Source organism: Pyricularia pennisetigena (assembly GCF_004337985.1).
Source record: "Pyricularia pennisetigena strain Br36 chromosome 7 map unlocalized Pyricularia_pennisetigena_Br36_Scf_8, whole genome shotgun sequence".
Lineage (NCBI taxonomy): Eukaryota > Fungi > Ascomycota > Sordariomycetes > Magnaporthales > Pyriculariaceae > Pyricularia > Pyricularia pennisetigena.
In genome coordinates, this window is record NW_021940920.1 from 551649 (window position 1) to 576774 (window position 25126).

General features: G+C 52.1%; 8 protein-coding genes across 8 annotated transcripts; 3 read left to right on the top strand and 5 right to left on the bottom strand.

The window, feature by feature from the left end:
* Positions 1-1792: 1792 nt before the first annotated feature.
* PpBr36_09282 (uncharacterized protein) lies at positions 1793-3055 on the top strand (the record flags this gene model as incomplete). The annotated part of the gene is made up of 2 exons (XM_029896403.1): positions 1793-2737; positions 2855-3055. 2 exons carry the CDS (start codon positions 1793-1795, stop codon positions 3053-3055), a joined length of 1146 nt encoding a protein of 381 aa, XP_029744594.1.
* A 271-nt stretch (positions 3056-3326) lies between these two features.
* Positions 3327-5081, bottom strand: PpBr36_09283 (uncharacterized protein; the record flags this gene model as incomplete). The annotated part of the gene is made up of 6 exons (XM_029896404.1): positions 3327-3605; positions 3695-4173; positions 4244-4281; positions 4379-4551; positions 4633-4865; positions 4925-5081. 6 exons carry the CDS (start codon positions 5079-5081, stop codon positions 3327-3329), a joined length of 1359 nt encoding a protein of 452 aa, XP_029744593.1.
* Positions 5082-6145: 1064 nt separating this feature from the next.
* Positions 6146-7873, bottom strand: PpBr36_09284 (uncharacterized protein; the record flags this gene model as incomplete). The annotated part of the gene is made up of 1 exon (XM_029896405.1): positions 6146-7873. The coding sequence occupies one exon, from the start codon at positions 7871-7873 to the stop codon at positions 6146-6148; it is 1728 nt and encodes a 575-aa protein (XP_029744599.1).
* A 1253-nt stretch (positions 7874-9126) lies between these two features.
* On the top strand, positions 9127-12010 carry PpBr36_09285 (uncharacterized protein; the record flags this gene model as incomplete). The annotated part of the gene is made up of 6 exons (XM_029896406.1): positions 9127-9180; positions 9296-9898; positions 10278-10596; positions 10685-11463; positions 11542-11722; positions 11853-12010. The coding sequence occupies 6 exons, from the start codon at positions 9127-9129 to the stop codon at positions 12008-12010; spliced, it is 2094 nt and encodes a 697-aa protein (XP_029744598.1).
* On the bottom strand, positions 11819-12434 carry PpBr36_09286 (uncharacterized protein; the record flags this gene model as incomplete). The annotated part of the gene is made up of 2 exons (XM_029896407.1): positions 11819-12040; positions 12090-12434. The coding sequence occupies 2 exons, from the start codon at positions 12432-12434 to the stop codon at positions 11819-11821; spliced, it is 567 nt and encodes a 188-aa protein (XP_029744726.1).
* A 513-nt stretch (positions 12435-12947) lies between these two features.
* Positions 12948-13584, bottom strand: PpBr36_09287 (uncharacterized protein; the record flags this gene model as incomplete). The annotated part of the gene is made up of 2 exons (XM_029896408.1): positions 12948-13495; positions 13578-13584. 2 exons carry the CDS (start codon positions 13582-13584, stop codon positions 12948-12950), a joined length of 555 nt encoding a protein of 184 aa, XP_029744597.1.
* Positions 13585-18980: 5396 nt separating this feature from the next.
* PpBr36_09288 (uncharacterized protein) lies at positions 18981-20508 on the top strand (the record flags this gene model as incomplete). The annotated part of the gene is made up of 2 exons (XM_029896409.1): positions 18981-19511; positions 19576-20508. 2 exons carry the CDS (start codon positions 18981-18983, stop codon positions 20506-20508), a joined length of 1464 nt encoding a protein of 487 aa, XP_029744784.1.
* Positions 20509-21258: 750 nt separating this feature from the next.
* PpBr36_09289 (uncharacterized protein) lies at positions 21259-23637 on the bottom strand (the record flags this gene model as incomplete). Its single annotated transcript, XM_029896410.1, has 3 exons — positions 21259-22294; positions 22415-22577; positions 23331-23637. The coding sequence occupies 3 exons, from the start codon at positions 23635-23637 to the stop codon at positions 21259-21261; spliced, it is 1506 nt and encodes a 501-aa protein (XP_029744783.1).
* Positions 23638-25126: the final 1489 nt, after the last annotated feature.

The following is a 25126-nucleotide window of genomic DNA, read 5'->3' on the forward strand; positions in this document are numbered from 1 at the left end:
GACGACAAACGATCGTGTCTACCTTTTGGAGGGAAAGGCTTTTTATGGGGTGTGGTTGGACAAGCCTTTTCCCAGCAGGTGGAGGCGTTGGCTGCAACCCGCCTTCGGGTTCACGGTGGCCTAGACGAGGGGAGGGATCCAGCCCAAAACCACAGAAACTCGGGAATTCTTAAAGGGGTACCCGTTTACGAAAAAAAAAGTGGTGAAACGAGATGAAGCCCATGAAACATAGAGCTTATAGAGAATACACTTGATGAATACAGGATGCAAAGCAAGGTAGTCAGTTGAACTGGCACGTCACCAGTGATACTTTTACCACCGGAATCACCGACGATCGAAGCCGTGTTAGCCTCACAGGGATGCCGTTGCCTGGGTACTTTGGGGATGGGAGCGATGACTGGCATTTGTGGACTGGTCGAGTGCTGGATGAGTATTTGAATGAATACTTGTGGATGGATATGATATTTTGAGGATCGTGGTATTGAAGCAACCGGGGCCGGCAAATACACGGTCGTTCACTTTCATGAGGTGCATCTAACTGGCTTTTAACCATTGATGAAACTTCCTCGGCCGTTTCCTGAACTAAAGAAAATTGGTTGCTGACATGGGTACCACTCAATTACCCTCTACTCACGGCAGTGTCTCTGTCGAGATTTATGTATTCAGAGCTCCATATCGGAACCCATAGGTGCCAGCAAGTCGAGGAGTTGGGGGCTTTCAGGTCCAAGTTGCTCTCCAACGCCTGGACCGCCTCCCTCGCCCATTCCTGATATCGTCTCAGGGGCTCTTCTGAGTAACATTATCCCGGGACCGTCAAACTGCTTCTTTGCCGGCGAGATGATTTCTAGCAAAATCTTTTACTTACTACCATGATTTGCGAGTAAGAAGAAAGCACAATCTTTGGCGTCATCGGAGCAACACGAGCAAAAGAAAGAAAAAAAAAAGCTGCCGTTGGTTGAAATGCCGCATGTGAGAAAAAGCCCGACTAGACAGACGCATGTTGGCGGCGGTGAAAAAGCAGGATTTGATTTGATTTGATTTGATTTTCTGTGTGACGGGGCAGCGCCTCATTTGCAGTCGGGACTCGGATTGAGATAAACACGCACCGACGTCAAGGCTGATCCTACCCTACGCAAGTGTCGGTGATGCATACCATTTAGCAAGAGGCGGTGGAATGTTGCACCGAAAACCGCCCCAAAGCCCAAAGATCAGATCTTGTCGCAGGGCTGACTTTGATTCTATAGCCTAATGTCGTGACTGCTAAGGTCGTTCCGGGCTGCTGATTTTCTTTTCCGTGTCTCCACAAATTTCCAATCGAGGAATTTTTATGCTTATCTCTCTTAGATGTAACAACAATGCTCGGTCCCAGGAGTGCGGGAAGCGAATGCGAGCTGTCGCCCGGTATAAGCGGACATAGTTGGGCCGACCGCACTGCCTCGAAACAAATCGTTCAAGGGATCTTCTATCAACATCACCATCGCATTTGCACTCGCATTCGCAGCATCGTTTACTAGACTCTTTAGCGTAGATGCGCGAATGGTAGCTTGGCAGTATTTATTTATTTTTTCTTACAGTAGTATATAAGGCGGTACGAATTCCTATGTTACAAAAGGAAAACAGAAAAATATCTCCACATCTGTTCTTAGTAGTCATGAATACATCAAGACAAGCAGTCTCTCCTATTCACAGAAAGTGGTCCAAAACACTCAAAGAATTTATTATCAACGCAATCTGCTCATTTCAAGATTGTGAAGCATCTCCTAAAAAAAAAAAAAAAAATTGATCATCTTTCATGCTCCTTTACCACCTCGAAATACAGACCACCGCCAATCTCAACAGCTCCACACCACTAGCCCCTGAACCCCTGACAAAAACCCCCTCTACAAAGATGGCCCAACCAACGAGGCCACCAGCCAACGGCTTCGTCGCCTTTTGCCGCAAGATGTACAACCCCATCGGCTTCTCCAAGGGCTACAACTTCATCCTCTTCTTGATATTCGGCGGCGCCCTGATGGGCTTTAGCCTCGCGCGCATGCCGTACCTCGACTACTGGGGCACCTTCCGCGCGGCCAAGCGCAGCGAGAAGCACTATTTTGAGGGCGGTCGCGTCCAGGCCGGCATGATGCTGCACCTCTTCACGATCGTGCCGGCGTCGCTGCTGGCCTGCTTCCAGTTCGTGCCGGCGATCCGCCACCGCGCCATGCTGCTGCACCGCGTCAACGGCTACGTCGTGGTCCTGCTCTCGCTGGCGTCGACGGCCGGCGCCTTGATGATGGCGCGCGTCGCGGCCGGCGGCACCGTCGACACGCAGACCGCGACGGGGTTCCTGGCCGTCGTCTTCGTCGCCGCCCTCGCGGCGGCCTGCTACAACGTCAAGCGCCTGCAGATCGAGCAGCACCGCGCCTGGATGCTGCGCGCCTGGGCCTACGCCGGCTCCATCATCACCATGCGGCTCGTCTTCGTCGTCATGATCTTCGTCAACAGCCGCGCCGGCTACGCGACCGTGCGGGAGTGCGCCCAGATCGACTACGAGATGGCCGGCGGCGGTCGCGCCAGGGTGCTTGCGCTGTTTCCCTCGTGCGAGGGCTTCTATTCCGGGAACGACGCGCACGCCGTCGCCGTCGTCGATGCCGACATGCGCGGCAACGAGGCGACCGTCGGCAGCGCCCTGGTGCTCAGCTTTGGGGCCGCGCTGTGGCTTGCTCTTGCGATACACATGATTGGAGTTGAGATATATGTAAGGGATATAGAGAATCCCGCTAAAAAAAAGAACCCCCTTCTCCGAACCCTGCTCATAACAAACCGAGACATAAACTACTGCTAATACTGGTTTTGCGTAAAAAAAAAATAATAGCTTCAGCTCACACCGGCCGAGCACGAGAGGTTGCGCAACGTTTCTTACCAGCGACAGCTCGAGGCCGGTATGAAGAACCCCGGCCGGGCTGGGCTGACGGTTGACAGGTTTGGGGACGCAGAAAAATGGATTCCCAACTCGCAGCGTCGGCTTGTTGGTGAACAGCAGAGGAACAATGATTCTGATGCAAGCTCGAAATAAACCATGAGCCAACCCAGGAAACAAGTGAAAAACTACTACATGAATTGATGACTGGATATTGACCATATTTGCGGAGCTTGGAACATGGCACATTTAGATGGATATATATGGATACATATATTGCATTCTCGAAATATCGCTTCGTTCAAAATAGACATATCTCTGTACGCCGCCTGCTGTCATGGTAATTGCACTCAACTTCCAAAAATCATACTCTGCCTGAGAGAGCAATCAATACACCTCACCAGCTACCCCTCTTGCACTACTACGCTTAGTACGTAGTAAGCTCAGGTGTGCCGCTGGCTCTGGGCAGTGAGAACTTGGTCTCCACAAAGACCTTTTGCATCGCATCCTCCCTCTTCTCAAACTTGTAATAGACCTTGTCGAGGTCCTCAAGCCTGACGCGGTGCGAAAGCATCTGCAGGGGGTCAAAGTCGTTGGACTGAATCCTCGCCAGCAACTCGTCCCAGTACTTGTGCACAGGTGCCTGCCCGTTTCCGATCAGGCGAATACCACGCTGCATCAATGAGCCGATGTTGAAGTGGTTGGTCTTTTTGACGCGAGATTCGGTCAGCGGACGTCTCCCTTCCCAGGAACGGACTTGAGTAGACACGTCAAAAAAGAAAAAAATAAACTTACGTATCCAACGTAGACACCAGTGACGCCAACTCTGCCATAGTTCCTCACTCCCTCAATCATCTCGTTGAGAATCTCGCTCGTGTCCGTCTCCGCACCCAGCGTCATCTCCAACCAGTGCGCCCAGCCTTTGGGGTACTCGCCTGCCACACACTCGATGGCGCAGTCGGGTCCCCTTCCGCCGCACATCTCCTTCAGCTTGGACACGACCGTTTCCTTGGTGGTGACGCCAGATGACAGCGTCTTGTAGTCGATGCAGGTGGTCTTGGACTTTTGTTCAGCGTTGAACCGCGACTGAATGTATGACAGCCGGGGCTCCGTGTCGACGAAAATCACCTTCTCGGCACCCTCGAGCAGCGCCCAATAGCCAGCCATCTGGCCGATGGGGCCGGCTCCAAAGACGGCCACGGTATCTCCAGGGTAGACGGCGGTGTCCTTCACAGCGTTGTATGATGTGGGGAGGACATCGGACAAGTATAGCGCTGGAATGGGGAGTGGCGTTAGCAATTGTCTTGCTCGTAGACGTGGGAAATGAAAAAAAAAGCAACCAACCTTTCTCATCAGGAACGTCGTCAGGAATCTCAAGCAAGCTGTAGTGATTCACAAGGTTAGTAGTTGTACTCAACGCAGAAAGCCAGACACTCCCATCCGCCGGAAGAAGAAACCACTCCTGTCACCGGTACTTACTTCACGTCTCCAAAAGGCACGCGCACATATTCGGCCTGACCTCCAGCAAAACCGCCGGTGAAGTGGCTGTACCCAAACATGCCGGCCGTCTGGCTGCCGTACATAGACTTGGCGATGGTGTTGTCGTTTGTGCGCTCGCATTGCGAAGACAACTTTTGCTTGCAGTAAAAGCACTAAATAAAGGGCGGAATTAGCCAACGTGCTCTGGAGCCTAAACCAAGGGCAATATCATCAAGGGGGACACCAATGCATACCTCTCCACATGCAATCTGGAAAGAAGCCACATAGCGCTTCCCAGGCTTGCACTTGGTGACCTCGGGACCAACCTCATCCACGATGCCGCAGAACTCGTGTCCCAAGATGTCGTTCTTGTTCATCTGGATCACTGTACCGTGCAAGAGATGGAGATCCGAGCCGCAGACGGTGCTGCCTGTGACCTTGAGGATGACATCTTTAGGCTCGATGATTTTGGGCCTGGGCATGTCCGCTGGAAGGAGGTCAGCCTTGAAAGAGTTCTTCATTTCGACCCGGCGTGATTTCACTCACCAATCTCGACCTTGTTCTTTCCCATCCAAACCAGGGCCTTCATGGTCTGGCTAGGATCACCCGTCTCGGTGTAGTCAGAGACATCCTGTCTCGTGATGCCACCCTCCTGGTGGCCGATGGCCTTCTCGGCGGCGTATACAGCTTGCGCAGTTGCCATGCTTTGACTATGCGATTTAAGTATTGATATTTATTGTTTGAAGTAAAGTTGACGAAATTTCGAACCTGGGTTTTCCTTGTAAACTGGTCCAATTGAGTTCAATGCCAAGCAGGGTTCTCAGTTTAACTCTAAAACTACGATATCTGCTTCCTATGTTTTCTTTTATAACCTGGACAGTCAAGACCAATCCAGACAAAATCTCGCCTCCGTTGAGCAAGTACCCACCTTCCAGCGACATCATCGTGTCGATATTCACATTATTCCATGATGGTGACAGCGCGTCACAGAACCGACTTGCACGGTGTGATGGGCGACGTGAATCGAATACGTCATGATTCCCGCATGCGAGCGCGACTTTTTGCGGAGAACCCTTGTCGATCTCTCATCGAAACACACTCACTCTTTGCTTACAGCTCGATTCCTACTGGTAAGGAATTTTTGGGAGAAACTTATGTCCGTTCGATTGCGACTTTAGTAATTCGTTTTCTTTTCGGCAATTACACAAGTTGTTGTTAATTCCTCTGCCATGAAAGGTGGGTCGAACCAGCGCTGCAGAAACAGTTGATATGCAGTCAGTCAGTGGATCTCCTAAATTCACATGTGCCTGGCGCGGGTCAAAAAAACCAATGCATCTGCCACGTGCGACATGTCAAGAGATCCCTATGTAGATTGCCACATAGGTGCCTGACACTAGACATTGGTGTAACTTTTTTTTTTTTTTTTTTTTTTTTTTTTTTTTTGACAGCTGCTGGCGTTAAAGTCTGTCGGACGCTCCGCAAACCAGGTTAAAAGATGGGATAAATCAAGCATTGCGGGCTGAAAGCTTCCTGAAAGAAGTGGGCCAGGCAAGTGTAAAATAGGCATGAGGAAAAACCAAAGGTTCTCGGTGACACTGAACCGGTTTTTCAAGGCCGTCAAACTTGCTATCATTGACGGTGAGTGGGGTGTTTTCCATGCGTTTTTGAGGGTTACCTCGGCGTGCGAGTATGGTTTGCTGTAGTTGGTGTCACCGGAAATTTAACAATGTATGCATGCATCACCGCAGGGGATGTCATAAATAGGTTTTATTCTTTGGTACCGCCGTTGGTTTTCCGACGCTCTCTCGGCTGTCCCTTGGCTCCAAGGGACCTTCTGACCGAGTGCACCAATATCAACGGTGCCTGTGGCGGTGAGTTGGAGCCCTCCTCTCCTTTCTGGGTCTGCCGTCTCCGTATTTGATCTTCTTCAAGAGCTCTGCCGATTTGCTGCGCAAGAGAGCCGTTGGCTGTCACTGTTGTGATGCCGACCTCCCAGCCGTACAGAAACGACTCCATGTTGACCTCATTGAGAAGGTCCTTGGCGATGGGTCTGACCACCTTGGGCAGTTTCCCATCCTCAACCAGACCCTCCCATCTCTCCGTCATCTTGGCATCAACAATCTTGATGGGCAGCCTGAGCCCATCTGGTACAGGATGGACACAGTGTTCCCGCAACTTCTTCAATGATTCCTCCTCGGTCAGCTCTGGGTCTTGGCCTGGGCGAGGTATGAGCAGCGCCGTTCGTGAAGGCTCGCCTCCTGTGCCCATCATGCTGACAATGTCCCAAACACGTTGTGCGGCACCGAGGGTGCAAACCAGCTCTCTGTCCACTAGCAGCGGATAGAGGAACTTGGCGACTGTCGCATTGGACCCGGAGTCCTCCTCCTGTATCTGCTTTTGGATATCCTTGCGGTGCCAATCCTGAACCTCGATCTGCGCATGAGAGATGTCCGAGATCAATGCAATCATGGTGCTAGCATCGAGATTGATCTTTTCGGTGAGATACTTTTCAGGCGAGCCTGAATACGGCACTAGATTTTGCAAGGCCTTTTCAAGAGGAGGTATTGGTTCACTGCAGATGCCAGACTCTGTGCCGTCAATTATGACCTTTATGTTGCCGCGTCCCATTCTTCGGGCGTGACGAAGGAGCCTGTCGATTTCTGGTTGCGAACCTTCGCGTATCCTGGTAAGCACCACGTGTATCCTTATCTCGCCTGAACCTATTGCGCTGGCTCCTGGGGTGGTTGCCTGGTTTATCTCGGCGGCTTGCACAAGACCTTTGATCGTCTTAATGATCGATATCTCCATCTCATCGTCGTCGCCGCCGTCATCGTTGCCTCCAGTTCCTGCCGCGTCGCCCGAGCCTTCGTTTTCGTCGTCACTGTCCTCGCACCCCCAATCCCAGCCACCCGCGGCCATCTCCTCAAGCAATCGGCCCTCTGTAATGCTCATGACGCGGATCCATTCCGCACCACCATCAACAATAGCGTCGACAAGAGCGAGCTGCCCAGGTGGCACAGGTTTCCTGGACTCCTTTTTTTGATCGTTGAGTGATTGAGGCCGCGGCTTTCCCCCATGAGTCAAAGCCATGGTGCGGGAGAACTGCTGACCGACAGCCCTCAGATCAGAACAGCGCTTTATGACATCCCATTGCGCCTCTGCCGAGGGCAGGTTGCAAGACACAAGGCGGCTACGTAATCGTTTCCTTGCCAGTTCCAGATCGTCTTCGGAATCCGACGGTAACCGCTTTTTGTAGTCTTGCAAGGCACGTTCCAGACTCAGAGTCTCCGACTTGACTCGATTGACCATGGGTCGGATACCAGGGACTGTCAGCCAGCCATTTTGTAGCTGGCCGGGGAGGATCAGGTCTCTGCTGTTGGGGTTTCCCAGTTGCTCAAGCTGTTGTAACTCATTCAAGAGGATTTCACTGCGCCGGCGCATATCCTCAAACTGCAGGATGATGGCATCGTTATCGTTGCTTGGGGCAGCTGCCATTGCGGCAGTGGATACTGCTACCCTGAAGAAGAGGTGAGACGTGCGGACGATGAGGAATGCTGACGAGTCAAACAAGACATGCCACAGGGCGCTGACCTAAAATCGGAAGACCAACATTGCCCCGCCTTCAACACATGTTTGTCGATCTTGTACTTGAACCCTAACCCTCACGACTGTTTCAACTCCACTAGCCAGCAAAACCACCCCCACGAATAAATAATGAGGGCCATTTCCTCAGTGAAAAGAGCCCAGGGCACATGAACAGGCTCTCGATTCCTCCATTCAAGACCGACAGCCACTCTAAATTCAAGCTTATCGACATCATCAGCTCTAAGATACCGCTTTTTTGTATCAATTCAACCCAATCTCCCCATCTTCTTTTGAGCTCATGGGCCTCTCATATATCGGCATATACCAATATTCCCTGCATGATATGGCTCGGTGGATATTCTACTGCTCCTGGTGTCTCATTCCACGCCTCGTACCTCATTAGTAATAATTAGATGCATGGCGGCTGGACCTAATGGGCCTGCCATGTATGGTGGCCTGGGTGGGATACCGGAGCCGTTATGCGGGCGGCTCCATATTTCCCTCCGACAACCCCTCGACGGCTATCGGTAGATCGCCCTACACTACGAAACGGGTCTAAAATCAATCAGACCGGAACACCCACGATCCACGTCCGTTGAGTCCAAATGGGTCTCGGGCAGGAACTATTTAATGCCACCACAAAACTCCAACAGAACCCCGCTGGATTTGAAAGTTGAGGCCACGCATCATTCAGTCGGGCCTAAGGTGGCATGGGGCTGGTTTCGAGAAGCTTCTCACCCTTGACCTTCCAATAAAATGGGACCCAGGACGAGTTAATGTAGGTATTTTTTTTTCTTTTGTTTTCGTTTGGCGTCCGCGGTTCCCCTTTTCCTTCCGTGGCCAGGTGCTAGTGGGGTAGTGGCTTGATTGTTCTTTCTTGACTGGCCGTCGCTCCTGGTCCCTGTACGCCTTCCGGTTCCAGTCCTCACAAACCATGCCAATGCAGGGTCTCATGAGGAAACAGACCCCTCATCTCCCATGGGATTCGGCGGCATCCCACTTTAGCTCGTAGTTATAAAGGGGACCTGGTTGGCTGCTCAAACACCTCGTTCTGGTTCTGGTGAATATTTTGTGCCGGACACCTTCAAAATACCCTCACCTCGCCCTTTCAATCACTCCGGAAACAGACAGTCCCCAGCTCAAAAAGAAAAAGCACATATAAAATGGCTCCTTTCGCTACTACTTACTCGTGGCCCACGGACCCTCGTGTTGCAAGGGTAAGTTCTCGATGTTGCTAGGCCGCTGTTACAGAGGCATATGGTCTATCTATACTACAGCTCCCCGGTCGATTAGGTGTAGAAGCCCATCAGTTAACCAAGAATATCAATCCAGGTTCAAGCCATCGGCAAGCTTGGTGGTCTCGAGATCGTCAGCCATCCTGACTTCCAGATGGGTGTTACCAACAAGTCGGAGGAATTCTTGGCCAAGTTCCCCCTCGGCAAGATCCCCGTTATGGAGACTGCCGACGGCTTCTGTATCGCCGAGTCGGCGGCCATGGCCTACTACGCCGCTGCCGCTGGCAACCTCGCCGACCAGCTGCTCGGCACCGACGCCAAGACCAAAGGTAAAATCATGGAGTGGGCATTCTTCGCCGACACCGAGCTGTTGGCCAACTGCATGCCCGTCTTCGTCATGTGCGTCATAAAGCTGTACCCGGCCGACGAGAACCGCTACAAGTCCTGCGTCGCCAGCGTTGAGCGTGCCCTCGGCAAGGTCGAGGTCACCCTAGCCAAGGGCAACGGCAAGTACCTTGTCGGCGACAAGCTCACCTATGCCGACTTTATGGTCTTTGCTCCCCTGTTCTTTGCTGCCGGCTCCCTGTTGGACGCCGAGATGCGCAAGTCTGCTCCCACAGTCGTCAAATATCTTGAAAACCTGGCCGCCATTCCCGAGATCAAGGAGACATTCGGTGAGCTTAAGTTTGCCGAGAAGAGGGTTACTCTATAGAGTTGCGGTGGACGTGCATAAGGATTTAGAGTTTGTTCTAAACATGCGTGCTTAAATACTACTACATACAACTCTCGAGATGCATTTCACATGGTACGTTTTCATGAATTTCGGGCCAGGCGTTGCCTAGTGAACAATTTTATCGTTTTCTTTCGCATTCACTTGCGGCGCAGATGCGTTCCACAAACAGGGCATAAGTTGCTCGTCTCGCTCGTGGGGTTTTCGTTGCCTCCTTTTTCAGTACAGCTTGACCAGCGCTTTCAATTTGATTAAATTATTTCGCAGCTTTTCGACCAACCCTGTTCAGGAAAAGGCAGTCTACGTCAAACAAATACACACCGACTTATCTATATATGTCATAGCCAAGCCCTGCTCATGCGAAATGCCGCAGAACCCGACCGGAGCAAGGGGTGGCTCGTCCCTTAAAGACAACTGCCTCGTTCGCTCATACCTAGACTTCAAGGCTTGCGGCAAGAAGGTCCGCGATGGCCTCAAGAGGGAGTCCAAAGTGCTTTGTGAGCATTTGAAGCCATCTCAAGCTACCTTGTACAGAGTTCCGACATTCGAGTGCACCAACTTCCAGGACGATGGCAGCCTGTTTGAGGAGGAGAGCCACAGAAACTTTGCTAGGGGTGATTTCTATCCCGTCCAGCTCGGTCAGATGATAAAGGGCACCTCTTATCAAAGTGAGTTGCATCGCATCTGCATATAATGTTCAACATCTGTATTGTGAGTAAGAATTGACCAACAATCACACCTTCTACCTGCACTCAGCTCTCGTCAAGCTCGGCTGGGGTGAGTCTTCCACAGCCTGGATGGCATTCGACCTCAGGTCAGAAACATTTGTTGCGCTCAAGATCTGCACCCGACTCTCCCCTGAGTCCGACCGACAAGAGGACTGCCAACGCCGAATGTCGATACACGCCAACCCCAAGCATCCAGGCTATCCCTTTATCAACCACACCCGACCCGTGGAGCCGATCCGTCGACCCGGCGGCCCGACGAGCAAGCCCTCTGCCGACCTGATTCCCAGCGACGAGCGTCACGCCTGCCTGGTGCAGAAGCTCATGTGGCGGTACTGGGCGACGGTCTGCTCCAGCGCGTGCTGGCGCAACCACCACCTCCGCCGCGGCGCCAGGCAGCTGCTGCTCGCGCTCGACTACCTGAACACCGAGTGCGGGCTCGTGCACGGCAACATCTGCGAGGCCCACGTCGGGTACAGGGTGCCGCTGAACGAGACGGTCGTCAGGGAGACGCTGGGTCTGGTCCGGAGGCCGCAGAGCAGGACCACGGCCGCCCGGCCCTACGTCAAGACGGTTACGGCCCGGGACTGCACCGACTTTACGCTCTATCGGTCGACGCCGTTTGACGAGGACAAGCTCGGCAACACCACCAACTTTTCCAAGGTGCTTTTGGGGAGCTTTGGGCAGGCGAGAGTGGCGTATGAGGTTTGGGACCCTGAGGGTACTCCAAAATCCATGTATACGGCGCCCGAGATTCTTTTGGGTCTTGAGGTGACATTCGCTGCTGATGTTTGGAGCTTGGGTTTGATGGTTAGTACAAGTCCCTCTTCGACAGCTGCCTGTTGATCATTTTCAAATCAGTTGACTGACCTGTGCTTTGCGATTCAGCTCTGGAAAATGTGGCGCAGAGAATATCTCATCAATGGATCCCTCGGTTGTGACGATGATGATCCGCTCCTTCATTGGGACTCGACGTCACACATGGCTTCCATCGTATCAAGAATCGGACCACCACCCATGGAAATGCTTGAGCGAGGACGCTTCAGCAGTCGTTACTTTACTCCAGAAGGTTCGCTTATAATAGTGTTTTTTTTTTTTTTTTCATTATTCAACCAAGCTAGACAGTCTTGTTCAAACCAACAAGGCTCCCACATCCCTTTATTTGTCAGAAGCTAACAGGGGCGTTAATGTCATTGCAGGAGCTCTGCGCATGGAATGCACCAACCACAAGCACGAACTCAAGTTGAAGAATGACTCTTTTGAGGACTTGATATGGAGTATGGTCCGATGGAGGCCCGAGGACAGGAAGACGCCCAAGCAGCTCCTCGACCACCCCTGGCTCAATGAGGAGCTTTGACGACCGGTCGCTCACCATTTTCACTGGCAGCTGGCAAAGCCTGAATATTGGACAGCGACCGTCTTATCGCGTCTAGTACCTTGGCGAAATTGGGTACTGTCTTTGAAATTCTATCGGGACATGGGTTGCCGCCATCGTCGCCAGCCCTCGTATCGCCCACTTCCGATTCGTAAACAGCATCATTACAGACCATCCTCAGATCCCCAACGGCACTTTCGAAACCATCAATCGCCCGGAGCCTGTCAGTCTGGCGGCGCGTCGCGGCCGTCGTCCCCTCGCGCTGTGTTGCTATCAGAAAGGCCCACACCCCGCGCACCTCATCTTCGGAGAGCGTGGGCGGGGTGATGCCCACGACGGTCAGGATGCCGTCAGCCAGGGCTTGGGCTTTCGCGGCTTGGGCTGGCGAGGGTTCATCTCGGGCCATGGGGCCTGGTGCAAGAGGCTGTCTGTTGAAGCTGGATTGCAGATGGATGTCAGAGGGAGGAGGTCAACGTGGCTTGATTTTGGGAGGACTAATTTTGGTTAAATTGGTGCAACGGAATAAATCCAGAGGGTGTTTTTGTTTCGTTTTGTTTTTGTTTCGTTGTCGTTTCTAAGCCTTCTTTTCGTGAAAGGCAAGAGTTTGCAACTGTAAGTAAAAGATTGTTGTGAAAGCGCCATTTTTCCTGCATCCACCCACCACTCATAACAAACACTCTCGGCAGTGACGATTCTTTTTTATCAAGAAACCAATTGAGATTTTCACAAGCAGACTATATGTCATCTCGCCCATGAAAGGGGTCTATCTGAAAATACGGGCTGCTGCGGCCAACGTATGCACAAAATTTTTTTTAGTCTTCAAGAATCTAGGTACCATGGAAAGTGATGATGTCGAGGCAAATCAACCATCGAAAGAAAATAACAGCCCAGCACGTCAGGCCAGGAATGGATATCACAATCAAGCAGAAGTCAGACCGTCCGAGTGGCCGACGACGTCACCGCCCATCTTCTTGGCGTACTCCTCGTGGATCCTCCTCCAGTGCTGCTCGTACTGGCCCCTGAGAACGCTCAGCATCATCTTTTTGCACTTGAGGCCGACCTCCTGGACGAGCCTGATGTTGCCGTTGCCGGCGTCACGGACGGTCATCTTGCGGTCCGAGACCAGACCCATGGCGCCCTTGAAGTTGATGAACATGCCCTGGGTGGTGTTGGTGAGCTGGTAGTGGTTGACGGCGGTTGACTTGCCGGGGAGCAGCTTGGCGATGGGGCCTGGGATGTTGTCGGTTACTGCGTAGCACTGGGTCGGGCCCGTGGCGTCGGCGTGCATGTCGGCCGGCAGCCGCGTCAGGCCGTCCTTGGAGTCGATCGTCTCGGCCTGGTACGAGACGAACTGCGGGTCCGCCGTGTGCAGGAAGTAATCATGGTCGTGGATGAGCTCAAGGGCGCGCTCGCGCTGGACGCCCGAGATCTCGGTCCAAACCTCCCAGGAGTCGTTGGTATCAAAGACTGTGCGGTGGTAAGGAGACGGAGGTTAGCAAAAGCTGACAGGCTCAACTGTGGTTTTGCATAAGCCGCCGTGTAAACTTACGACCCATGATTGGTTTACGCTTCTGTATTTTATGCGATTTTGTCTGTTTCTATAGGTAGATTTGAGAGCAGAGTGGGTATACGAGATGATGAGCAGAGTGTTTAGAATCACGGAATCGAGACGGCCGTCGACGAGATATTTGAAGCTGGTGGGTAGGACAAGGGCCCGGACATGCAGGTGGGAGCTCCGAGCAGCCAATGTCCGCAGCCCGGGCACAACCCAAGGTTTGTCTGAGGGACCAGGAGCAACGCCAGGAGCTCGGAAAACACGAGCCGGGATCCCAAAAAAAAATGGCATTTTTACGAGCCGGAACTGTTACTTCTTGGCAGAGCTAGCAGGCAAACAGCTGCCGTCTGATGTGTACATGATCGTCTTTGTATGCACGTGCGGGAGCCGTGATCCAAGTGGTCGAGATAAAAAAGGTCGGTGAAGCTTTGATCAGCCCTGACCTGGGAGGCTTGCCGCTGCATAAGCGCCTGCTCATCCCAACGGTAAAGAGTTTTAGGTGTGCTACTAAACAGTAGCCTAGCAGGATCCCGCAAGTCTGGCTTCAGGGCTCGAGCGAAAAGACTAAGCGCAATGGTTCATCAGGGGACTTTTGTAGCGCGTAAAAAGTCGTACCGTATCGAGGGGAATGCCGCGACAGCAGTAGTCTGTTGGGTAGGTATCCGTCCCCAAGTGATTGTCGGGGCGGAGAATGCGGAGACTTGTTTTTACTAGACAACGACAACTTTGTGGCGCCATTCGGAAAAATACAATGTAAACAGTTGGGGATTTTGGACGTTTTTTTTTTTTTTTTTTTTTTTTTTTTTTTTTTTTTTTTTTTTTTTTTTTTTTTTGGTTCTTTTGCTTCTTTGTCGGAAGTATATCCATCGATGCACTTTGTTTTCTTTTTCTTTTCTTTTTTCTCATCGCGGTGAGCAATTAACCGTTGAACCCCCCAAGCGTTTAGCCCGTCTGTGGTGGCGACATGTGAAAGCAATTATGCAGCTGTCGACCAGGCCGAGGGGTAACAAAGCGCGAGGTATCTAATATCCTACCTCCAGCCGACTACCTACAGCTGCTCTCGGGCTGAACCTTGCACCCACCCAACTTGTTAAATGTTAACGGCCATTTTTGATTGTTGGGGAAGCAACGACCGACCAAGCGGAGGAGTGGTTTGCTGAGTGCGTCGATGCGTTTACGCGGCAGTCAACCAAAAAAAATTCGGTAGACTTGGACACTGTAGATAGAGAGCATATTGTCACCTGCATGGCAATCAGTCCACCCACCCCTGCAGAGGGCTTTCATCAACTTGTTCTTTTTTCCAATTGCAATTCTGCAATCTAATCAATCTTGTTCAGCCGTAAATAAACAAAAGTCATTAACTGGGATAGATGCGGTGACCACGTGCTTGGTGTTGCTACGGACTTGAGGCGGCGCCGTGCTGGTTGCCTCTAGAGTAGTGGCCGCTGGTCGTCCCTCCATGTACAAGGCAGCGCACTGGACACCGATGTACGGAACAGAAATTTGTGTCTTTTGTCACATGTTGACCTCTTCTCATGCCTGCCCTGGTATCACTCTAAATCCTCTCTCCCTTGTCTTTATTGTCTTTCTTTGTCTATCATCTAATTTTGACATTGCTGCCCTCTTTCTATGATCCCAGATTTTAGAGGTCGATGAGGTCTAGTCCGCCATAATACTCTGACCCCCATCGGCAGTGATTCGGGCTCGAGTCCGGATTTTGAGAATACCACTTCCCAGCTTGCGGAAGGCAGAGCCCTCGCCTCGTTTCATACGGCTGTCAGTATTGACACCGATGGCGGCGCTGGGAGCAAACACGAGCGCCTCGCCAACGCGCAGTTTGACGATGCGCGAGAACACCTCCACTTCCGGGTCGGCAGAGACCGAGCCGCTGTTGTCCCGCAGCTTGATTGCGGTGACGCCTTCGCCGCTGTCCTCACCATGGTCGCCTCCATATGCTGCTTTCTCCAGCATCAACGACGAGGAGCTGACGCCTGCCAGGTGTTGCTTCAGCACTTTTAGCCACGCTGGGGATGTGAATCGGTGCACAATAGTGACAGAGCAAAGATCAAGGAGGGCTGGCGAGACCGTCGGCTCCTGAGTAGAGATGAAAATGCGGCAGGCTTGGTGCCGCTGGAGCCGGATCGTCTGCAGTAGATTTTCGGTCAGAGTACGTGAGTCTGGGGACTCTGTGCCCTCTGTGCCGCCGCCCATGTACTTGTGAGCCTCATCGAGTGCAACAACTCGTCCAATTTTGGTGTCTTGTTCGAGGAACAAACTCAGACATATATTGAAGAGTGAACAGGCCGTCTGCGCCTGCACACAGGGACAAGACAAGTCCACGATCGTCAATTTTCCGGGCTTGGGGGGTGGTTAGACGAGTGTCAGTAATTTGCTTGTTTCACAAAAGACATTGCGATGGAGGTGCTCTGCAGCCATACCTCGGGGCTCCAGTCCGTTCCTTGCTCGTTCTTCCGGGCCTTTATCTTCTTAGGCGCAACGCCCACGTATGTCGAGTGGTACGCATGAACTTGTTTGCCAACCATGAAGCTCTCGAGGGTATCGAGACGCTGCTTCAGCGGCGCAAGCTGCGCTGGCGTCATGTTCTCCTCCTCGAGAAGCATCTTGAACTTTGCGTACTGAAAAGGAGCAACGCGTCCATCAGCTCTGTCAGGCTTTTGCTGCTGTTCCAGTCGCAGATCTCTCAGGATGCGTTGGACGACATGCAAGTAAAGCGGGATGCCCTGCGTGTCGTCCACTGCCATGAGTGACATCATTCGTTTAGTGTTGAGATCGCTCTCATTTAAGCGAAGAGGCTCAACGGTCACGTTAGGAATTTTGGAATATACTCCCTGTATGGAGAAGGTATGAGTATATGGTCTTGCGTCTCGGATTTACGGAGTGAAACTTACCTTGATCGTCTTGATGTTTGTGGGCGCACATAGAACCCTGACTTTCACATTCTGATTCGAAGCCAAATACGCAGCCTCGCAGGGCTCACCTCCATTATCAGATACGAATGTATCGTAGTGAAAAACGACTCCGGTTAACGGTCTGGGCAAAACGTTTGCACGCGATGACATGAGGCAGTTCTCAAGCAGGCACGACAGACTGTGACTTTTGCCAGAACCTTGACTACCACAGATAAAGACGCTGGATGGGGCCGCGATGTTGTAAAAGACCCGCGGATCTGCCGGTGCCTCATCTCCGTTGGCGCCGGAAGTGACTCCTCCAAGCAGGCCATACTGGGGGAAAGGGCTCGAGTTTGAAGGAGCCAAGTCCACCGCACGTCTGCGAACACTCTCTGTGAAAAGAGGCACGGTCTTGATCTCGGATAGCTCATTGACCTCTGGGCTCAGCTGCAAGAGTTGCATCTGTTCAGCGAGAACCCTGTCAACCTCCTTGGACGCTGATCTGCTCCTGGTGGGTGCCGAAGAGCTTGTGTCGGATGTCAACTTGAGGCTCTCCTCAGAAGAGGAAGAGCTACTGTCTGAGTCGGACATGTCGCCCTCCTCGGAATTATCCTCTTTTGCTTGGTGATCTTCGTCGTCGTCGTCGTCGTTGTCGTCGTCGCCCTCATCGTCTTCGCTTGATGAATCATTAGAAGCGCGCGCTGGTCGCTCTGGTTCAGAGTCAGATGTGTCTGAGTCTCTCAGCTCAGGGGATAAAGCCATAGTCCAGGCAGCCCCTCCCAAGGCACCGTGTGAAATGGTATACACAGATTCCATCTTGGGCTTTCTGGAGAGCATCTCAATGACATCTTTGTTGGACAGGATCGCAAACAATTTTGAACGAATCGGAAGTCCTTTTTAAGATGCGCTAATCTCAGAATGAAGTGACGTATTAGAAGCAAAGACATGCGACTCTTTCATATTTACAAACATGTAGCTTCTAGACACACGCGTGTTGGTTGAAGCGTTGATAACGCGCGTTTACACCTTTGGTGTGACTGAAGTAAACTAGCCCACAATTGATTTCTGTTGGTTTGCCAGGTAAGGGGCTGCTGAGGTGTTTATCATTGGTCAATTGTGTTTTAATATGGATCTCCAGGCAGAGCGAGCAATTAAAGAAAAAAAAAAAAAAAGTTGTTTCCCTCTTTTGGAAATGTACGAGATTCCGTCAGAATACAACTGTTCTTCTGCGAGATGATGACCGAGCGCCGCAAATCCCTTCGACGATATCAAGACCTTTGGTCAGAGATACGAGTCTGCATGTTCGCAGATAAGTTATAGATCAGTTTGGGGGCAATTGATGAGCTCGCCCAAGATCGTTGTAATAGGTGCACATTTGTTGGTCGTCACGTGCATCCCCACACACTATTACGCAGACAGATGTCTCTTTCTGGCTAAACCCGTACGAGAGCCCCTCCACATTCCCCTTCCTCTCCAGGCGCCCAAGCGTCCACCGACGTGGAGGTAAAGGCTGGGCCAATTGGCTTGCCTTACTGGTGCATTGTTTCGGCTACCAGCGAGTGGCTTCTGGGACATCCCCGCTAAGGTCAGTCCGCCGTTGCGGATAACTTAAAAAAGTAACCCATATTACTACTGACCAGCTTCAAGTCTGACATGTATGTATTGCTTGCCTAGGGCGGGGTACATGCTTGTTGACTATTGAAAAACATGGCCGTAAAAAGCCGTCATCGTTTTCGATTACAGGTGCTGGCGGTCAACAGAATGCCAAACACCGTTCATCTATGCGTTTGAATGGCTATTGACATCCCCCCGCACAGTTCACTCCTAATTTAGTCTGTCGCAGCCAGAGATTGGGATGATTGATGAGGCAGGCAAAAGGCACGTAATTCGGTCATGGTTGTGTTCCCCAATGGCTTGTTGCTTGTGCCGAACACTGCGTGCGCCAGGATCCCGCACAGTCTTCGTCTCCTGCAGTGGCTGCCTGTGCCCCACTATCATGATCCTGGAAACAGGCTATTCTGGCCCTCCAACCCAGGGGAGGGGGCATTGGAACACGACACGCAAGTCGGTAGACAAATCCAATCTTTAACCACACGCACCCTCACACACTCTCGGCCCTACCTAAGGGTAGATTGGTGATGCGCGTCTTTGACTGGGCATGACTTCACCCGTCAATCCTCCAGCACATTAGACTCAAGCCACCCAACCATCCTCTCATCTCAAGCCGACTCGTTCCCCACACTCCGACACTTTGCTTTGGGCTTGACGCCACACTTAGCGTTCCACCTCCTGTGCCGAGTATTGAACACCAACTCTCCCGCCTAACCTGGCTTGCCGAGGATCAATTTTACAGAGCAACACCAGGAGCTCAAGCATCATTGCGACCACAACCACAGGATGCAGTCGGTGTCGAGATCATGGGGCAAATTGGTCGGCAAGGGGCCAGGCGACAATGCCAAAGTCTCGTTGATGCTGAACGATTTTGAGGATGCCGACAAAATCCTTCTCAAGGCAAGTTATCCAAGCTGGCCCACCTTGCTTCACCGTTGTCACACCTCGGCTAACAATCTTTCTCTCCCTTCCACAGATCATTGACAGCGCCAAATCTTGGAGAGAGGCCTGGATTTCCCTTGTAACCTCACAGCTCGGGATAGCTACTGAATATGAAGGCTTATACGACCCCATTGTCGGCGCGACCGATGGCCACGGGAAAGAGATGACACCGACGCCTGAATCACAGCTACAGCGCACCCTGAGGCTCTGCGAGGTTTACCGCGAGCTCAAGGACGAGCTGATGGAGGAAATTGGCCAGATAGAACCTCGTGTCATAAAGCCGGCCACGGATGCTAGGGATTGCATACAGCCTATTCGCAAGACTATCAAAAAGCGCGAGAACAAGCGCCTTGACTACGAGAAGCAACAGGACAAAGTGAACAAGCTCGCAAGAAAGTCAGGCAAGACGCCCAAGGAAGAGAATCAGTTGGTCAAGGCGCAGGAAGACATGAACAACTTAGCAGAGGTGCGTTGAGCGGCACGGGGCCAAGAGCGTCAGCGGGCATTATACTGACTCTGTAAATTTGCAGGAATTCCACATTGCGGATGGACACTTGCGCGAGACGCTGCCGCACATCGTCAATGCCGCATTCAACATGGTTCCGCCCTTGCTCGGCTGTCACGTTCTTATACAAAACAAGCTTCTTGGGCTTTACTACACCTTCCTCAACGGTTACTGCGAGGAAGTTGGCTTCCCATCGCCCCCGCCTCCTATGGAGCAGGTCGTCGCCGACTGGACCGCCGATTTCAAGCCAGTTCAAGCTGAGATGGAACAGATCGGCTGCGTGTCGCGCGGCAAGGCCATTCATATGTCAATGCGCCTGCCTACCGAGCAGCCCGAGCAGCCTGGGGCCCGCCGTATGGCCGCTCCGCCTCAATCTGACGCCTTGCGCCGCACCTCAACTGGCCTCATACCCGGCAACGACCCCAAGGGCCGGCTCCAACGCATGTCCTCGGCGCCAGCGCCCCCGCCGCCAGCCCAGCCTTCCCCGCGCCCGGGTCTCGGCGGCGCCCACCTCCGCGCTACAGACTTTACGACCGCAACGGCGCTTGGTGAGCCGTCCTCGGCACCCCTTGTCGTTCGTCCAAGAACGCAGGGTCCGGTCGACTATTTTGGCCACGACCGGCCTTCGCACTCGCCAGCCGGCACACCGGGCGGCTACAGCCACCCACAACCCCATCGCCAGCCATCATCATCCAGCATCAGCGCCGCTTCTATCGCGGCCAAGAAGAAGCCCCCGCCGCCGCCCCCGCCGAAACCGCGCATCCCCGCCGCAAAACCGCCGGACGAGTTTGTGGTCGCCATGTTTGCGTTCCCGGGACAGGGCAAGGGTGATTTGTCATTCCAGGCCGGCGACCGGATCAGGGTCATCAAAAAGACCCAGACGGCTGACGACTGGTGGGAGGGCGAGGTTGGTGGGCGTAAGGGCAGCTTCCCTGCTAATTACTGCCAGCCTGCTTGATGGTCACCTAGTTCAAAATCAAATGCGAAAAGAAAAGTGGGAGTGATGTTGAAATTTCAGCGTAGATGGAGCGTAAAACTATTTTCAAGCGTACATAAATAGATTAATCCCCGTCCATAACAATCCATATGCACACTTGTTTTTTTTTTTTCTGCGTGCCATGTGTAACCTGACATCTCGGGCAAGTTAGATATTATCAAATTAACGACATCAGTCACACCGTTGCGCGAGATAAAGGTATCGAATTTGCCTAGGACAGTCGACTTAAGTGTATTCCTTGTGCCAACTCAAAGTGGCTTTCGGGCTATGAAGCGGAGACTGTTCCATTTCTCTAGTCTATTGTGTTTATTCGTCTTTCATCCAGTATCATGTTTCGCGTCCATTCAACATCATGTACTCCCGGAAACCCCTCCGTTTATAAACTCTTGCCATGGACACTCGAGGGTCAAGGAATGAGATGAGTATGTCCGATGTGCCAAGCGAGCTTGGTGTTGTGTGTTGATCCAAATACTCAGACAAATGAGTGGAGTGAGGGTTTTTACGATCAAATTGTAGAAGAAAAAAAAAGTAAGGAACTCTGCAAAGAGTACTATGGTAAATTCATGTGGGGTATCAAGATACAAGGGCTGTGTCCATTCAAAGACCAAGATTGAAAGACGAGCGGGGAAAATAAGGAACTCCTCTATGACCAATATGCATGCATTGCTTCGTGTGACTCCTCCAATCGTATGCCAATATCAAAGGCTGGATTTACGAATCCACTTGTCCGAAAGGAAAAGATCCTTGACTGATATGTCGCCGATCGCGGGCTGGTGCTGTGTTGATGCTAGCCGGCATCCTTGGTCGTCCTGCCGCCCCCAGGCTCTTATCTTCGGAGGCTGAGCTGAGATCCATGGGCGTCACGGGACCACCGGGGCTTCCAAGGGGTTGCAAGCGAGGCGAGGCCGGCTTGGACAGGATGTTATACTGAACAGCCGTAAGATAGCTGCCTGCAAGTGCGTTGGAGGGTAACTGTGATGTTCCCGATGAGACATCCCCCCGAGATCTGGGAGGTAAATGCAAGTTATGAAGAGCTGGGAGCTGATTAAGCGCCTGGAAAACTTCATCTGCACCAAGCTGTTGGATCTGGGTGCCGAGGACCCTGTGCGCGCCCAGGCTGGTCTGTGTGATCATGTCACGCTGGTATTGCTGCAGACGGCGCCTAGCTTCGGAGTCAGACCGGCTGTGACCTTTGAGTTGAGGTGCTTTTGCCCGCGTTACTGCGGGGTTCTCGGGTTTTGACATGACCGATGACGAGGGAGAGGCAATTCTAGGTGACATGGAAGGACTAGGTTGCTTGGGAAAGTAACCGTCGGGTGATGCTCCCGCATGATGCGGCTGTTCCTTCGCTGATGCCTGCTTCGCCCGTTTCGCTTTCTTGCGGGCCTCCCAGTTTGTCGGGTAATATTTACCCATCGGCAGCAGGTTGTCTTCGGCACCAGTAGGGTTGTACGCGGAAATTGATGGCGAGCTAGAGTGGTCAACCGAGGAAGAACGACTCTTTGCCGCCATGGCACTGATGAGACCGGAGCTTCCAGACCCGCCATCTTGAGCAGCCAGTCCGGCAGCTACCGATGAGGACAAGGTATTGGATGAACTGCCATGCCTCAGCGAGCCATCTCCAAGCTCTGGGCTGCAGTCTACCCCGGCCCTGGCAATCGATTTCTTCCGGGCTTCCTTGATGTCTGCATGAAAAGGATGGGTACGATGAACCCGCTTCCGATCCTCATGTTCAGGAAAATAACCCCTGCGACGCGAATTAGCTTCCTTGTATCCTAGCAAGTGCGGCTCAAGCGATCAATTGCATCTAGACATGAGATCATAATTTAATGATGCATGCCAGGTAGTGTTCGGCACAGCAACTCACCCTGGCAGATCTCCCCGTGCTGACAACGGTGCCGTCGGGGTTGGTGCCTGCTGCTTTCCGACCATCCGCTTCGCCGGCATCTCGATAGCAATCGGGCGACTGCGTTCCATATCCGCGTCTAATTTTCCGGTCGTCATCTCTGAAGCGGTTGCCTGCAGGTCATCTTATCAAAGGCGGCGGAGGAACAATGTCAGTTTGGAACAACAAACAGTTTCTAGGTGGTTTCCAAAGATATATGTGGATAGGCAAAACAATGCCAAGACGGTTTTTTGAAGCCGACAGGCGAATTAATGACTTCCCAGAAGCAAAGGATGACGCAGTAGTTCAAAGGGTTGTGTTTTAGCGCGATAAGCGGATGCATGTCGGGAAGAGATGTACACTCGGCGACCACGCATAGTTATAATCCGGGGGTGCAAGGGAAATGATGTTTTCCGGTGGCTATGAGGAATCTCTATGAGTTATGACCACTAGGCCTGCCGCCAATGCTGTCAGGGTCTCGCGTTGACGACTTGTTCAACCCTAGTGTGTAGTATGCAAAGCTCCTGTGTGATGACGAAGTTACCGCTGCGAGGCCATGAGACATGGCGCCATGGGTAGTGGACCCTTTCGCAGGCGGCCATTAAGGTCCCGAGACGTGCTGGGGATGTGCCCTGTTTGACTACACGGTGCTGTACGCGGCGGGTAACTACCCCGCGATCGGCGGCCCGCACGCCACCATTGGGCTGAGTTGGAGGGGGCTTGTGGCAGGGATGGGCTGTGTTCGGGTGCTTGGGGGCGCAAACCAAAAAGAGAAAACAACACCAGAAAAGAAAAAAAAGAGCAGCCCACAAACTGAGATCAGTAGCAGATGTCGCATCATTGCAACTTTATGCTCCATAGACTCCAGTGGAGGGAAGAATGGCAAAAGCAGAAAAACTTCTCAACATACCAGAGTTTGTCTTCGAGTCTCGAGAATCTTTAGATTCGAAGCTTGCCCATGAGCTAGCCAAATTACTTTGTCGAGAGGCGGTTAGCTTGGGCGTTTCCTCCTTTATTGGTGTGCCTGCAATCGACAGGACAAACTGCTCGTCCTCATCTTCGTGATCTTGGTAGTGGTCGTTCCGATGCGGCGAGGATCTGGCTGATTTGCCCTTGTCGTCCATGTGGTAGCGATCGAATCTTCCGTGGCGCAGTGTGCCCGAGCCTGGCGATGGCCGAAACGATGAGGGGATGAAGCTCGACATGATGAATTCGCTGCCAAACTGCACGCTGTTGATGCTGTCCTCAAAATCCCTCCCCTCGCGGAATATCGGTGGCTGAGCTCAAAATAAATACTGAGGCAGCTTGAGTGCGCAAGCCGCCGCAAGCAAGTAGGTAGGTTCGTCAAGAGAGCTGCCACGGTCGGGGTGCACGTTGTATCTTGGTGGTATCTTGGTCCAGCTTGAGGTTGCGGCTGGAAACCACTGACTCGGGTCGTTTTCTGCCTGTTGGGTACCAAACAGGGTGACAGCAATCTCAAACGGTGCCGTCTGTGCTGTCAACCGTCTAAGTGAGAAGGTCTCTGCGAATTTGGTGAGCAGTGGTTTTTGGCAAAGCTGAGTTCCGTCCAAATATATCTGCTTCTCGCGCGAGGTTCCTTTCGTGCAGGCTGGTGATGTTCAAGTCAACGAAAATGTCCAACCGTTGGAGAATGAATGATTTTTGTTTTTTTTCAGATGGCGTGGTTTTGGAATAAAAATAAGGGGAAACAACGAAAGGGAGGGAAATACTGCAGTTCAAAAGGGAGAAAGATTCATGTGGCTTTATTTTGTTTGTGGACCAAGAGTCCAATATGCGCCTTCCACGATTAGGTATTTTGGCGAGCTATCACAACAACGTCTCCAACTGGGGACATCATAAAACCAGAGAAAACTAGCGGAGTCATCGAAAAATTTGGTGGGCCTTACGGCGGGGCTCTTCCACTCTCAGCTGTCAGGAGTACAGTGAGTGGTTCTGGGGAAAGGATCCAAGGTGTTTTGCTTGTTTTCTTGCATGTGGAGAGGTTTGATTGCCAGAGATGAAATGAAAGGATGGAGGATCAGCCTTGAGAGGCATCAATCTTGTGTTATCCCGTTGATCTGACTGACCTCTAAGTTGGCTGGCGTGTTATGCTGAAGTTGAGTCGCTAAGGCAAGGTACGGGTACCTAAGGTAGTCACGAATTCTCCGCCGCTAGGCAGGCTGTTCTACCTTCCAAATCCGTTTCTCTGCAGTATTGTGCAAGGGTTCGTACGCCAAGTGGTGAAATCCGAGGATGTTCCGCTTCGATGTCCAAGTCAGGGGACCAAGGAAAAAAACAAAAAAGTGCAAGACTTATGGATGGAGTCTCGGGCATCAGGCTTGCAATACTGCAAGAGTATGAAAAGAGAAAGCCAAAGAAGAAACGAAGGTGTTTCTGAAATAGGTCATGTAGGTTGGTAATAAATCAGGGATCCCGTTGCACCCGGGCAAAAGTTGCATCTGCCATTATTTGCTTGGATGGCTGAACCAACCAAAACACGCGTACTCTTTGGTCGCGAATGCACCTCAGCAGTTAGGTTTTCGTTTGGTTCAGGGTCTCTCTGGGCCCTACGGAAGTACGGGCAGGAAATATCGAACAAGGAGAGGGAGCTGACATGGAAGTCAAAGACACCGGCTCTTGGCACGAAAGGGACCAGCAACCCATGTCCAACCGAGTGCAGTAGCGACAGCCTGC